At 43.9% G+C, this 16,354-nt stretch overlaps 2 protein-coding genes across 2 annotated transcripts; one reads left to right on the top strand and one right to left on the bottom strand.

Annotated features, from left to right (window-relative positions):
- Window positions 1–1,547: 1,547 nt before the first annotated feature.
- LOC308366184 (FERM, ARHGEF and pleckstrin domain-containing protein 1) lies at window positions 1,548–8,700 on the top strand (the record flags this gene model as incomplete). The annotated part of the gene is made up of 12 exons (XM_080839819.1): window positions 1,548–1,661; window positions 3,832–3,936; window positions 4,199–4,241; window positions 4,401–4,482; window positions 4,819–4,916; window positions 5,064–5,178; window positions 5,481–5,628; window positions 5,759–5,854; window positions 6,073–6,236; window positions 6,654–6,722; window positions 7,268–7,343; window positions 7,591–8,700. The coding sequence occupies 12 exons, from the start codon at window positions 1,548–1,550 to the stop codon at window positions 8,698–8,700; spliced, it is 2,220 nt and encodes a 739-aa protein (XP_080695945.1).
- Window positions 8,701–11,297: 2,597 nt separating this feature from the next.
- pip4p1b (phosphatidylinositol-4,5-bisphosphate 4-phosphatase 1b) lies at window positions 11,298–16,006 on the bottom strand (the record flags this gene model as incomplete). Its single annotated transcript, XM_080838272.1, has 7 exons — window positions 15,803–16,006; window positions 15,111–15,286; window positions 13,987–14,093; window positions 12,681–12,786; window positions 12,537–12,589; window positions 12,161–12,251; window positions 11,298–11,441 (listed from the first exon to the last, which is right to left on the bottom strand). The coding sequence occupies exons 1-7, from the start codon at window positions 15,903–15,905 to the stop codon at window positions 11,298–11,300; spliced, it is 780 nt and encodes a 259-aa protein (XP_080694398.1). The 5' UTR covers window positions 15,906–16,006.
- Between the last annotated feature and the right edge of the window lie 348 nt (window positions 16,007–16,354).

The following is a 16,354-nucleotide window of genomic DNA, read 5'->3' as shown; positions in this document are numbered from 1 at the left end:
CTCCTTTGATTTGTGTCCCTTTTACTGTGGTAGTGTATTTTGTTGTAGGCCTACAGTGCATTGTAGGCTGTATAAGGACAAAACGTAAACAAGTTGTATGGCCCTGAACATTGTGCTTTCTATTTGGTACAGTAACAGCTCTGATTGCTCAATAGATTTTGACTGGTTGCAGGTTCATATCAAGGAAGAACAAGAGTGAGTTGTGAGTATTGAGATGCAGGGTACAGTACTATAGGGGTACAAGAAGGAGAAAGAACCAACACAAATTAGAGCAAAGCAAAGTAGTAATTTCTAAAACATTTGTATAGCTACTATGAGAGAGAACATGTTTTCATTCATCAAAAGTCAATGATAGATAAATATGAAATTTGTTTTGAGGTAAAAAAAAATGTACTTCTCCCTGAGAACTATATGTTTTGAACAGTGTGTTTTCTATTTTTTGGTGTATTGTTTACTGACTGATTGAAAGTGTATATCATTTTGAACACTTTGTTTATGATTTGACAGCAGTGTTTGATTTTGAGCACAGGTAAAACTGTTTTGAGGCGAAAGTTTCATTTTGCAAGAGGATTCAGAGGTTTTGTAAATAGTGCTTGAAGATGAGGTTTTGTGTTTAGAGTTTAGAGAAAATGAGTGACTGTTTCAAGAATGTGTTTTAGCAATTGTAAAAAACTGTAATAGTCCCATACGCAACAAGATATTGCCAGAAGATTGTACTATTCACCACACGGTGGCAGCATAGTTCCTAAACGACATTGGAAGGACGCAGACAGTTTTAAAACTACGTATGTGAAGATTTACTCTGATTTTAAACGTACAGATTTTGATGGTGCTATAACAAGACTTTCTATTAAGCTGTAAAAAAAAAAAAAAAAAAACTCTTTATGTGCTAATTTATTTAGCTGTAAAAAATCTTATGGGAGATTCCTCTTTGCATAAACTTTTACAACTTTGTTTTAGTTTATGTTTAGAATCGCACTTAAAGATAGCCTGTTTTTTTTTTTTAGTTCGATGAAGTTTTCAGTTTTCACTAAATATATAGTCTGGGTGGTTGTTAATGAACACATTCAAAGTGCACACGCATCTGCGGCGCGCATCTCAATCGCGGGGGCCGCTGGAGACGTAGATGATGCCATGATGCGCTTGACTGGAATGATGCGCGCAGGGTGCCTGCATGACACCGGCACATTGCAGTTCGCAGGGGAATATATGCCCTTGGAGAAGTGGACGTCAATTTATTTCCAAAAGGAGGTAAATAAAAAGGCTACAATATATCAACTTGACACATTTAAAAATACCTATTGAAATTCCCTAAAGCATTAGCAGTAGTTCAATGTTGACGGTGTGTTTGTATGAGCATCATATATAATTGTTTCAGTGAATAATGATAGCTTTCTTTTGCTATGTTTGAAGTATGAACACCTGCGTGTTTTTCAGGGAACTCCTAGGAACAAGACGCGTAGTTGACAGAGTTTACAAGTTATTATTTTAACATGTTCTCCTCTCTCAATTAAGGACTATGTCAGTGAACTGAGGACAGGCGTACAATGGGCGACAAATTCGAATTATTGAGGAAGACGCCGATAAAAAGCAGCATCGCGCGCAAGCTGAAGATACGCGTCATCTTCTTGGACGGGAGCGAATGCTTTTTCGAGGTTGAGGTAAATTAACACTTTCCGTTAAATACATTTTAGTATTTATAGTGGCCGCTTGCTTTGGATTACTGACATTTTGTTAATTTTTCTAAATTATTCCACTGTCTTTGCTGTAGCTAGACACATAAGAACCAGTAGGCAATGGTTGTATATTTGGCCTGCTGAGGTTTAAAATATGTAGGCTAAACTGTCATATACATGAAATTCCTAAACTATAACATACAGACTGTGTTCCTTAGTTATAACTTATATACATTAATCTATTCCATATGGTCATTTGAGGGCTTATTTTAAATAGTATTGGGGTCAGGGGGCGGCTCACTGAACAACATGGCCAGAAGAGTCTATTCAAGATAAAATGGCATTGCAGGGTTTCTGCATTGAATCCACTCACAATACTCACCCTCAGGCCCTGTCCCTGTAAGAGTGAGTGAGATGCTTCAGAGGAGCGTATGTCAAAGTAATGTGTGTCTGTGTACAGTGTGTGTGTGTGTGTGTGTGTGTGTGTGTGTGTGTGTGTGTGTGTGTGTGTGTGTGTGTGTGTGTGTGGAAGAGAGAGAGAGCGAGAGAGTGAGATAAGGACTAAAAGAGAGAAGGAGGGATGTTAAATGGAGAGAGAGAAGATGGGAGGCAGTAAGTAAGAGCAAAGGAGCAAGAGAGAGGAAGAAGAAATACATGGCAGGAAAAAGAGAGAATGAAAGAGTGTCATGGAGAGATGGAGGCTGCACGCTGGCTGGGCGCTCATCTATGTTTTCTTTATAAAGTAGCAGAATTACAAGCGCCATTATCTACGAGCTCCCTCTCTCACAATGTACTACCCAGGAGATGCCCTGAAGCCCAGGGGCCTCTCCTCAGCACCAGAATGGGGGTCAATGCAGAGTGAGAGAGAGAGACTGAGAATAAGAGAGAGAGAGTGAGAGAGAGAGACTGAAAAAAGAGATTGAGAGAGAATAAAAGGATAAACAGAGGAAAGCGTCCTTCTATGTCTGTGTTTTGGTGTTGCAGGGTGTAAGAGTAGTTTCAAAAGCTGTTGAAACAGTTAGTGTTTTATGATATTGTGTTGTTTTGGATGTAAGGCTACTGTGACTTATGTTATAGTTCCGAATGTGAACTCCATTCAGCCACCGTAGCCTCGGGCAAAAGAAGCAATTAGCACAGATAGGGGAGAAACAGGCGGAGGAAAGAGGAGATGAGAGGGCCAGAAAAAAGGACAGGAGAAGCTGTCACACAGAAATAAGATAATGATTCAGACAGAGAAGACTGAAGAAAAAGTGGAGAAAAACTGAAAACTGAAAATAGAAATATTTTTTTTTGGCAAGAAAACAATTAGATAACAAATCAGTTAACAAATAATTTGTTAATTAAATAACCTAGATGTAAAGACAAGACTTACGTTAGGGCTTGCTAATAGCATCCCTCTCTCTCTCTCTGTCTCTCACTCTCTCTGTCCCTCCCTTATTCACTCAAGAGTCATGAAAACGCATGTTGATTACAAGTTTCCGTATTAAGTCCACACTGCTTTATTTTCTCCCCTGTCCCCCTTAGTCTTTTTCTCAGCTCTCTCTCTCTCTCTATCTCTTGCTCATCCTTGCCTTCTCTTCAACCCTGACAGTATAATAAGGATGTTCTCTGCCCAGCTGGTGTGGTAAACACAGGGTTCCGTGTCTTACACGCACACACACTCATATACTGGGACACACACATGCGCAAACACAAACACTGTAATTAAAGCCTTTAAGTGCTTGACACAAAGAGCTACTCGATTGCCTCACTCTTTAAAAATATTTTCTTCAAAGTTCAAGTTAGTATACACAAGGATTTTAACATGTTAGAATCTTCGGGGGGCTTAAGACCCCAGGAATAGGCTTAGTGATACCCCTGATGGCCAGGATGTCCAGTTCAATCAAAATGTATCTCACAATAAATTCTCAAACCTCAGGTAGATTTTTTTACCCCCCTTTGTGCATGTCTGTATTCACACTCTCATGACACCCTCAACCAAAATCCTATTTACTGGGCTTAACCATATCCAAACACTTGCTAGCTTTTGTGGACAGGATATCCAGTTAAATCATAATTGATGTACGATTTCCACCACTGTTGTGCATGTGTGCCTTTACATTCACAGTTCTCCCACAGATCATCTCTCATTTCTGCCATCTGTCTTTCTCTTCAGCATAGGATTTTGGGTGCTGACTTTTTCAACAAAGTGTGCGGCCACCTGAAGCTGCTGGAGAAGGAATACTTTGGGCTGGAGTTCCGTCACCACACCGGGACCTATGTGAGTAACACACCCCTGACCTCTTGCCACCCCTGACCTCACCTAAAGCCTCTGACACACCGCCGGTCACAGGGACACTTTTCCACAACCAAAAGATAGAGGGCTGAGAATGCCTGTTCCATTTGCAACTAGTGGTTATGCTACTAGCAGTTAGAAGATCTGGCGCAAGGCAAAAGTGAACTGATTCAAATTTCACTGGGTTTAAGATGGTATTGCATCAGCAGGGACTCTAAATGGAAAATTTCTGTGATTTTAAATCCAGGTATGGCTGGAGCTGCTCAAGCCCTTATCAAAACAGATCAAAAGTAAGTTTCACAAAAAACTGTTTGCTTGCTGTGTGTGTGTGTGCATGCATGTGTGTGGCAAGAGAGGAAGGAGGTACTTGGGATAATGAAGACTTAGGTTTTGAGAACATGCTGGTGATGTCCATGTTGTCCCACCTCTCCTCTCTGCTCTGCTTTTAGAGGACACCAGTGATCTGGCCTTTCGCTTCATAGTCAAGTTCTTTCCCCCAGACCCAGGACAGCTGCAGAGAGGATTGACGAGGTCTGTGTACATTCATTATTGCGCACGAATCTGTGTGTGGTGTGTGTGTGTGTGTGTCTATGTGTGTCTGTGCGAGTGGGCGTGCATGCATGTTTGTGTGTGTGTGTGTGTGTGTATGCATTCTGGCATATATTTATTCCTGGGTGATAGTGACATGAACAAGTTATGTACACAAAGAAAATAAGTGTAATAACTCTGCAAATATGCAAGTCAAATAGTAGTATAGTTTTGACGACTTGTGAAGGTTTTAGCCAAAAACCTGATGACCCCTTTGATACCTATGACAATAATTTAGAGTATTCAGATACACAGTAATAGTTGTGTTTTTCTCTTCAGGTATTTGTTTGCCCTACAGGTGAAACAGGACCTGTCTAATGGAAGCCTTACCTGCAATGATAACAGTGCTGCCCTGATGGTCTCCCATATATTACAGTGTGAGTCATACTGCACTGTTTACCTGAAAATGACTATCCACTTGCTCTTTCATCACTCCATTTCTGAGATTTCCTTTCTCTCTCTGTCTCTCTCCCTCTCTCTCTGTCTCTCTCCCTCTCTCTCTCTCTCTCTCTCCCTCTCTTCAGCAGAGTTAGGGGACTATGATGATGAGCTGGATGCTCATCACTTAGAGAATAAGAAGTACGTTCCAAATCAGGAGTACCTTGACCACAAGATCATGCGCCTCCACAAGAAGCAGAAGTATGAAATCACACACAAACACGCACACGCAAACGCACACACACACACACACACACGCACACACAAACTAGCACACACACACGCACACGCGAACGCACACACACACACACACACACACACACACACACACACACACATGCACACACACATTTTTCAATTGGTGTTTCATGTTACCTGCAGAACTGTACAGTTGTCTCTCTGCACATCTCACTCTCGCTCTCTCTCTCTCTCTCTCTCTCTCTCTCTCTCTGTATCTTCCTCTTTGTGACCTCTAACTCACTCATACCATCCCCCACCTCCAGAGGCCACACCCCGGCCCAGTCGGACGTGCACCTGCTGGAGGTGGCGCGCAAGCTGGACATGTACGGCATCCGGCCTCACCCTGCCCACGACGGAGAGGGCATGAGGATCAACCTGGCCGTCACACACCTGGGCGTGCTGGTGTTCCAGGTGACCACGGGCAAACAAACAACAATAAACAAACAGATAAACACATAAACACATAGGACGAGAACTGAATGGAGCTTCAGAGCAAACATCAGCAGATATGTGATGTTAGGTTTGAATGTTTTATCACCAGGGCAACACAAAGATAAATACCTTCAGCTGGGCCAAGATCCGTAAGCTGAGCTTCAAGAGGAAACACTTCCTGATCAAGCTGCACGCCAAAGTGGTGGTAAGAAAGTTCCAGAAAGAAAGATACAGACTGAGAGGAGAGAGGGAAAGCCAATTCAGTGAAGGTTCATCTCATGAGGGCATACAGCAACACTGCCCTTGTGTCTGGCACTGCACATTTCAGGCTACCAAAAGAAAATATAATGTGTGTGTGTGTGTGTGTGTGTGTGTGTGTGCGTGTGTGTGTGTGTGTGCGTATGCGTGTTTGTATGTATCCAGCCCTCTCGAAAAGACACGGTGGAGTTGGCCATGGCCAGCCGGGATGTGTGCAAGGCTTTCTGGAAGACGTGTGTGGAGTACCATGCCTTCTTCCGATTGACCGAGGAGCCCCAGTCACACAGGAAGTCCCTCCTCTCCAGCAAAGGCTCTAACTTCAGATTCAGGTTTGACCAATCAGGGACCTCGCTGGAGTTACAAAGAAAATTGCTACCGTCACTGTCAATCACAGTGAGACTGTCCTGGTTAAGTAAAAATGGAATCAATAGAAAAGGATTAGTAATATACCTATAGCCAAAAGCACTATCCATAGACAAAACATATAATGCAAATAGGTAATCTATTAATTTTGTTATGGAATCTGCATCGGGGCTGTTTTGGTTTGCCAAGTAATGACATGCAGTAACAACTGTCAAGCCAGCTGATAAACTCATGTCAGCCAAATATATTTTAGAGATTCTGCGTATGAGTATGTCTACACACTGAACTGCCTTATGAATGGATACAGATAAATGTAAACCCGACGTTAATTGTAAAAGTAGTGTTTTAGATTGGTGTGTGTAGCTATTGTTGTGTGTTTGCAGTGGCCGGACTCAGAAACAGCTGCTTGAATGTGTTGAGGGCGGAGGCACACGACACACGTCCTCCGAGAGGTAAGTATGAGCGCCGGTTTTTCTGCACAAAGAGTGAAAAGGTACACCATGGCATTCATCACACCTCAAACGAGACTGGAAACATCTGGTAACATAATTTCTACAACAGACCTTCATCCTCAAGCAATGAGAGATGCACTCAGCTTAGCTGTCTCAAACTTTAAAAACATACCTCAGATATGATCTAAAGAATGCTCTAGTTACAATGAACACGTTGTACAAATATAAATAATCTATGATCATTTATTTAGTCTCCCTCAGTTCAAACTGATCCAGAAAGGGACAGTATTGGTATTGGTACACACACAAAGGAATGTTTGTTTCTAGATTCGTGGGTACTGTTTAAAGTGAGAGAGTTTCTAGATTCATTGGTACTGTTTAAAGTGAGAGAGTTGTTTTATGTTGTGTAACACACATACCATATGTGTTTTATGCTGTGTTACACACAGACCATATGTATTTTATGTTGTATAACACACAGACCATATGTATTTTATGTTGTGTAACACACAGACCATATGAATTTTATGTTTTATAACACACAGACCATACTCCAGATCAGACTACAGCTCTCGGCAGTGTAGATCCTCTCCTGATATCCTCACAGCTGTTGCCAAACAGGTATGCCACTTTTGGACATCATTTCAGTGATTACTGGGCCATTTTTTTTACAAGCAGCTCTACATATGCTCTTACCTATAAACTGTACATAAATAGTACATAAATAATGGATGAGATACGAATTGTGTAAAATTGTGTATACTGCTCCCAATGCATGAATGTGTCAATGTTTTTTCTGTGTGTGTGTTGTGTGTGTGTGTGTGTGTGTGTGTGTGTGTGTGTTGTGTTGTGTTGTGTGTGTCTGCAGCTCTATGAGGAGGCCCACCCTGTTCTGGGCCACATGCACCCTGACGAGGCCTCCAAACGCAGCCACTCGGCCGACCTGGTGGACCGCTCGTCCCCGTACCACACCCACAACCCCTCAGCAGGGGCCGAGCGCTACCCGTTCTCCCCGAAGTCTCGCTACACTGCCCGGTCGGCGCCGGAGCGCCAGGAGCGGCGCGGTCGAGGGCCGCAGCGGCACCGCGCAGGCCACGGCCCCCAGAGACCCCGCCGGCGCCACTCCCCCAGCAGCCAGCAGCACCTGGTCCTCCTCTATCCCACCAGCCCCCACCTGCAGTTCCATCCGGTGCTGCCCACCTTCCCGCTGGCCACCGCCACTGCTGCCCACCCGTACCTCGCCACGGCCCACGGCTCATCCTCTTCGCTGGATCACCTCCGACCCATCCGGCACGGGCCAATGGAGTATATGCCGCAGCCGCTGAGCTGCTACCCAACATCCTCTCCGTCCTTCTCGGCCCAGCGCAACCAGCAGAGGCTCCAGGCGTCAAGGCTGGGGGTCGGGGCTGCGGGGGCGGCGGCAGCGGCGCGCTCCAGGCTGCGCTCGGAGACGGGTCGGCCAGGGCTCGGCAGGCGGCTGGACCTGGGGAGGATGGAGGTGGGCCACTACAGTGACGACTCCACCTTCCACACGGGTCTGCCCCGCCGCGCCTCCAGCCAGCCCCATGTGGACTACCTCCACCCGCTGGAGGCATCGGCCTCAGCCGCCGCCCACGCCTCAGAGTACCGCCCCCTGGGCTACTACCCCCACCTATCACGGCAGCAGCTGCCCGTTCGTCCCACCTACCTGCCCCTCAGCTCCTCCCCGTTGCCCCAGCGACCAAGCTCCCTCTGCGTGCTCGGCACCAGCAGCTACAGCGACTCCGACTCCGACCAGTTCTGTCCCTATTACTACCCCGCGGTGGGGAAGATGGTGCGTTCTGCTCCACTGGCGCGCATGCGGTTCTCCTCTGGGAGCCTCCAACTAGATGAGGAAGAGGAGGAGGAAGAGGAGGAGGAAGAGGAGGAGGATGACCCATACTGTCATGGTGGTGCAGAAATGTGTCCTCCTATGCCAGTGAAGGAGATCAAATTGTAACTTCAGAAGACACTCACACTGGAAATGCTGCAGTTACACACAAGGCCAGTGGACAGTACAGATGCCTGGTGCCTGAACACAACATCAGCAACCTCGACAAAACTTACAGCAACCCTCTGATTTGATGAGACCATTTTTTCCCACTGGAATGAAATGATGACACCCAGATGCTATTTCTTTAGGATCGCTCAAGAAGGGGAATGTCTCATAATCAACATATTACAAATGGGCCATGGTTGTGCGGTATACAGTTACAGTAACATTTGGGCTACCCATTTTTTTATAAAAAAAAGTAAATACAACCAATGCAGAATATATTAACCACTAATTGAGGCATGTGCCCAGGGAAGCCCACACAGCTGAAATATGTTGGTTGTCTATATCCGTGGAGGTGCATGACTAAAGCATGACAGACTGGCCTAAATCAAGGGACACTGAGGCATTTTAAACTAGTGGACTGAGCCTAAGATGACAGGCACACTATGTTCCTGGTATTTCCATGGTAAGGGAAAATCAAAAAATCTAAATCATGAAACATTCCTATATTACATTTTGAACTGAGCAATGACTATCACTAAGATGCACCAATGGATGGACTTTGAAATATTTGTAAATGTATATTTTATTTTAAAAATCCAGTTGAGGCTGCCCTGCCGTCTTTAGTCAGATGCTGCCATCTTTACTTTGACTATGATACGGTCTTTAGCTCAGGCCCCCTAACCTCAGGTCAGAAGTGTTTCAATCACGGCCTCAAGACAGCGGGCAGCTGTATGTATTCATGTGTTATGTTTAACTGATTCCTTGGCTCAGTGGCTTGTGTGTGTATGTATGTGATGTCTGGAGGGCATAGGTCAAAAAATGATACGCTTTCTGGTGTGTTTTGTTTAGCAAGAGTTGTTTTGCAGAGGTGTTCCACTGTGATAGGTCTGATTTTTAGGCAGTAGGTTTGTTGAAATGCGTGTGAGAGGGAGCAAGCAGAACAAGTCGTAAGGCACAGTGACTATTTAATTAAAGATAAGATAATGTAGCAGTTGGTTTCTAAACACATGTTTGCCTTTGGGATAGAGCAGACTAGCCCAAGACTCCAAGATATTTTTTGGGTAGTTTTTAGTAGACTGAGTGCAGCTGTACATATTAACTTTGAATTTGGTCCATTGAATTTGTTTGTTACAAATGTTTGTAGAAATTGGTAATTAAAGCCTAAAAAGATGGAAAAAACCCTTTGGCCATGGTGCTGTCATTCCGATGTCATTGGTCACGTTCTGTCTATATTGTGCTTTGAAAACAATACCCAGTTCTATGGCTACAGAAAAAAATCTTGTGAATCGTGTACTTGTAAATCACAGTATCACCTTATTTCATTTTATTACACATAATTATGATGCAAACACAAATGGACAAAAAACTAATTAATTCCATTGTTAAAATATTTATCACAGATAAATGTACAAAAAATGCAAAAATAAACATATTGACACATAAGGAATGAATTAGTTGTCATCAACTGTAGTCCAACATTTACATGTAGCAGTATTAAACACTAGGGAATAAAATAACTATTTCAGAGATTTAAAAAAAATTAGACCCTAAGTTAGTTTGAGCTAGTAAAAGCTAGTAAACACTGACAGCTGCTTCCCTAAAGTTACATCCTCATACCATAAAGATTTTATATTCATTTTTGGTGTGTATATGTGTGTGAGTGTGGGTGTGTGTCGGTGTGCAAAACAGTATATAAAAGTAGAGTGTGGGCTGCCATTTAGCCAGATATAAATAATATCACCTATTAGCATTTTTTCCAGTTTGCACTTGGTTAAATGTCTGATTGAACAAGTTCAAAGATCATATTTGTATGGTTTAATTCCAATAAATCAAAGTTCTAAATAATCAGGATATAACCATAAATGCCCCTCACTGCTGAGGAAATGGGGAAAACTGATACTGAACCTGACTCCATACTCATGTCATGTAGAACCACTCTTACACGGAGGGCACTAAAGACGACACCACCTGCGTATCAAGGCTTTCGCATGCTAGTTGCCAGTTTACTGTAGTAGTTAGCATGCTAATGCCACTTTATCACCCAAAGTAAGAATCCTAACGGAGCCGAGTAAGTGTGGTCCAGGATTAGGTCCACAATTATGAGCGGTAAACATTTGTTCATTAAAATAAACACAATCCACCTCTGAGAGAAAGTGGATTCCACAGTCAGTGTTAATGCCATTAGGAAGGGTAAGAGGAGCAGAAAAAAGGAGTTTAGTATTTCAATATTTCAACTTAGGCATGCCTGGAGGAACAGGTGGACACTGACCCGAACTCACTACAGACTGAAGAGGAGGCTGAGAGAGGGGACACAGACAGACTACACAGCACAGGAAATCATGGTTGATCAGTATGGCATGACTTTTTAACCGGACTTACATATCTGAATTTTTCCAAAAAAACAGCTTATTGCCTCCACCCGCTTCTACTAATCTCCCAAAACAGCACCACACATCAGGCAATTCTAACTCTCCATCTGTCTTTCCCCTCCATCAACTCTCCTCCCTCTTCTCCATCCCATCCCCCTCCTCCTCTACATCGTTGACTTGTTCTGTGGTTCAGGCGTAGCTCTGCAGCGGCTCGCTGATCTTCATGCAGGTCCAGTAGATGGCCCTGGCCAGGCTCAGCACCAGGAGCAGGATCAGCACGGCCCAGGCAGCGTAGATCCGCTTGTTGGCTTGGGTCTGGTACCAGGTACCCGCCTGGAGGATCAAAGCAAAGTATGGGAGGAACAAGGGGAGATTAAGGATGGAAAGAGAAAGAAAGATAGATAGTTCAAAGAAGTCATACTATTAGAGAACTATGTATGATGAAATGACACTCGAGTTTGTGGGGTTGGTAAAGGATCTCGTCATTGCTTTGATTCGTCCTCAGGAAATCACAACAGTGGGGATATCCATTACCAACACCAAGGACATGTGTGTCATATCGCTTTGATACAACATTTTTACTATCAACTAATTCAGTTTGATGGCAATGACTTTGATCATACACCCACTCTCACGCACTCACTTACTCGCTCATGCACACACTCGCTCCCTAGCTCACTCGCTCGCAGAAAGTAGAAGGTTACTTGCTGTTCGTTGTTTCTATACATTTAGCCACTTTGTACACTTTTTTTGGTCCAGTAAATATGGCAAGAACTTCTTGAAACTAGATACAAGGAATGCGTCTGTACTGCAAGTATACTTTCATTGCGCCTCTTCAATTCAATTGTGGGAGGCATTTTATTTTTTAACAACAAAATTATAAATAATGCACCTGCCATGGAAACTGCAAACACATCGCATATACAATCCAATCAAGTCTACTGTCAAGCCCAATCATGTCTGAGTATATCTATTCAATGCACTGATGTGCCGTGTATAGTGAAAAGAAAATGAAACATGTTGGCCACAGAACAAAACCGAAGAACACTTACTATTAAGCCTGCTGTTGCTATAGCGAAGATCAGACACAACAGGAAACACCATAAGCTCTGTCTTCTCGGGTAACGCTGACCAATAGAAGAGCTGGGGGAAAAAACACACTAAACATAAACACACGTTTTCTTAAAGAGAGAGAGAGTAAGTGAGCGAGAGAGAGAGAGAGAGAGAGAGAGAGAGAGGGAGAGAGAGAGAGAGAGAGAATAGAGCCAAGGAACCAAAAAATGGTGTGTGTGTGTGTGTGTGTGTGTGTGTGTGTGTGTGTATATGTGTGTGTGTGTGTGTGTATATGTGTGTGTGTGTGTGTGTGTGTGTGTGTGTGTGTGTGTGCGTGCGTGCATGTGTGCGTGTCGAAACAAAAACTGTACTTACACTTTTTTGCAGTGCGGGCATCTGGCTAGTGTCCTGTCTGTAAACTCAGTCCACTGTGGAGAAAAATGACATCCAGGTTCAAAACAAAAGTGTCCAAAAGCTTAATGGCTGTGTAAGGTTAAATGTGATGATGCGGTGTCTCACCAGGAATGTATTGGCACAGTGTCCGCAGCAGACGCGAGCTCCAGTAGGCTGAGGCTCTGCGGCCACTGACCCTGGATGCACTGGCCCCAGGTTAATGATCCTCTTACTGCAACACAATCACCAATCACATTAACAGCAGGACTTCCAACCACCAATCACAATACAGCAGGACTACTAATCACCAATCAAAATACAGCAGGACTACTAATCACCAATCACAATACAGCAGGACTACTAATCACCAATCACAATACAGCCGGACTACTAATCACCAATGACATAAACAGCAGGACTACACACGACTCCTACTTTAGCCAGTGCCTAACTGGTGTTTATAAAGACAATAGACAATGACAAAGTAGATAATGGATCTGTTTTTTGTGGCAGAATATTTAATTGAGATCCAAACCAACCTTCTATTTTTATGACACTGATAGGTGAAAATTCACTCTAGTTACCTCAGGACTCGGAGTTGCATATAAGTAGATATATTACACAACAACAATTGCAATCGGGCTCACTCACAGCACAAGGCTAAAAGTGAAGCAAATTCACTCAAAGCCCACAAGGTCTATATATACTTAAGATTTATCTATTGCTGACACCATAAATGTTTAACATCACAGTCAAAATAAAGTTCTCGACTGAGCTTCTTGTATCTTCCCAGTGTCGAGAAAACAATAAGTGGCGCCAGTAACTACTAATCAAAGTAACACATATACACAGGAACACAGAAAAGCCATGTTTCTGTTCAAATAAGTATAAAAGGCAATTATTAAAACAAGGCACTTGATTCATATATTCTAAGGTCATTAACAGTGCTTGGAAATTATCTCCATCGGACACTTTCTCTTAAATATGAAATGCTTATAGTCATCTTCTCAATTAACTCTAACATTTCAGCTACTTCTTCCCCACTCTCTTCCTGATTTGAGACCAGTTTCCAAGGGCTCGGATTCAGAAAGCAGAAACGGCAACGTTTTCCCTCCACTTATGCAATAAGCCAGGTGATTTCATTCATTAGTTTTACCTCCTTGCTGAGAAACGCTGCTAAAGTACAACATCACATTGATAAACACAAAGCCTCGTGCCTCGACTCCAGCCAGATATCCGGAGCTGCTGCTCACTCTCACTTCCAGTCTCACTTCCACTCCCTTTCTCCCTCTCTCCCTCTCGGTCTCGCTCAGTATCACCCTCTCTCCCTCTCTCCCTCTCGGTCTCGCTCAGTATCACCCTCTCTCCCTCTCTCCCTCTCGGTCTCACTCAGTATCACCCCAGCTCCCTCCCTCTCACCCCTCGTTCTCACCAGTATGGTCGCGGGCAGGCGATCCGCTGAGACGTCACCTTGCAGATGAGGAGACAGTTACAGGGGCAGCGCACGTACTTCTTCCCAGCGGGAGCATTCTTTATTGGCTAGACGGAGGAGGAGAAGGGGGTGAAAAAGAGGAGGAATGCTGTTTAACTGCTGTTTAATTATACGTGTCTAAATCACAGAAGTGTCATGGGCGCCAGGTTTAGAAATATCGTATTGGACACAAAACAAACCTGCAGAGGAAAATACACACTTGTGAATGCTAGCGGTCAATCTACAGTGCAGGTATATAGGAAGAGTTCCATTATCTATCCATTATCCATTATCTGTTCCATTATCTAGTTCCATTAACTATGTCACTTCAGAACAAGCCTTAGAAGAGGACAGGAAGTTCTGATGTTAGTAAAAGACACATTCACAGGATCAAGCAGTCAGATATGATCAGTGAAATCTCAATGGCTGTCTGCAATGTTGCTTGTGGATTCATGCAAGCTCCATTAGCACTGAAACAACATGTCCTTATGTCCCGATTCCTTAAATCATTAGTGAGAGGGACTGAAGATCTTAAAGTTGTAAAGTTGACTCTGGTGGAGAGGAAATGTCTGAGGACAACTTCAGATTTTGAAATCGAAGAAGCACATTACTGCAAGGTCTACATTCCACAAGGCCGTCTTGCCCTCTTAAACCAGCCAACATCGTCCAGAGAACACCACCCACTGTTGTACTTTCCTATTTAAATCGATGCTCCAGGTCTGAACTCTGACCCACATTAAATCCAATCACCCTTGCCACCACTGTAATACCTCTGTTCCTGTGAAACCTTGTGACCTTTACATTCTCTAGGGCTTGATTTCCATTCCTGTTTTCTCTAGTTTGTGTGTCTCCAACACAGCAAACACTATTTCCTGTTTTCTGTAACATCATCATCTGCTTCACCCAACGTTTGTTTACCAGTGTGTATCAAACTTGTGTTTGGTTGCTTTGTTTCAGTTGCCACATTTCTACCCAAGCTTAAGAGAGCTTGAACTTCTTGCTAATGTGTGTGTGTGTGTGTGTGTGTGTGTGTGTGTGTGTGTGTGTGTGTGTGTGTGTGTGTGTGTGTGTGTGTGTGTGCTTACTGTAGCCTCGTTGCAGACGCCACACTTGACCACATGCTGATGGATCTTTCCCTCTACGCTGATCAGGCTCTGGCACACTCTGCAACTGATGACGGGGGCACTGCCACTGTCTGGAGAGCCCAGAGGGGAGTAGGGCGGCGGAGCCTCCTGGGGACCACTGGGAAAGGGGGGCAAACCTGTGTGAGTGTGTGTGTGTGTGTGTGTGTGTGTGTGTGTGTGTGTGTGCATGTGAGTGAGTGAGCGAGTGAGAGAGAGAGAGATCTCATTAATTCTCATTCCCTTTATCACATGATGGTGCAAGTGAAACACTGCCCCTCTTTCTGACGTTTTACGTTTTAAGTTACAAAAGAATTGTGAGCTAAAGGACCAGACCTGTAGGCAATTTTCCACAATTCTACATTTTATGGCTATTTGCTGATGTATATTAAACACAGAACAAATCCTAGGTTACGCCAGGCGTTTGTTTGACGTAAACAAGACGCACATGTCGATAGGCTAGCTACTTAAGTGTTTTGTACCACAAAAATAATTAGGTAAGTCTAAGATTCACACGCGTTTCGTGTAATGATGGGGTTCGCAAGAAGCTAATGCCTACACATAAACTACATGATAAGCACAAATGTTATTTATAATTTTGTTGCAGGCCGAGGCAGGCCGTAGCTACCCTAATTCCAAAGCACTCAGTCACTCACTTTGAGGTTTAGTCAGAATTCCATACTGGCCATCTCCCGCAGATATCCCGTTCGATTCATCTCGAGTATCTGCCAGCAACGGAGATCGTTCGCTGTCCGCCATTCCATGAACACAGCCAGGAACGGAGATGTATGGAAATGTATTAACTTGTTTATAATGAGACAGTAATGAACTGCTCTGCGCGGAACAGTAACGAAACACACTAGGAAGCGTCACATAATCACATGACCGCGCATTCCAGGAAGTGGAGGGAATAATAACAACACCACGTGACATACGTTTTGAATTTCCCTTGCTTGACCACTAGGTGGCGTCTAACGCTGTAAGTGCACGATCATTGACCAAAACCACCTCCTTAAGGGCTCAAATACACATACGCGTTTTTAAAAAACGGGACGCGAGCATTGATTCCTATGGTACGGCGCGCTTTGCGTTGGCGCCCCTTCTCCACCACGCGTTGCGTCTTTGTGGCGTTTTTTAGGTGCGCTTAAAAGTTGAACTATTCTCAACTTTCCAGCGCAAGGCAGGGTAGCGCACCGCTTCTGTTTTGG

Source organism: Sprattus sprattus (assembly GCF_963457725.1).
Source record: "Sprattus sprattus genome assembly, chromosome: 5".
Lineage (NCBI taxonomy): Eukaryota > Metazoa > Chordata > Actinopteri > Clupeiformes > Clupeidae > Sprattus > Sprattus sprattus.
This window is presented reverse-complemented; position numbering and strand designations above follow the sequence as displayed.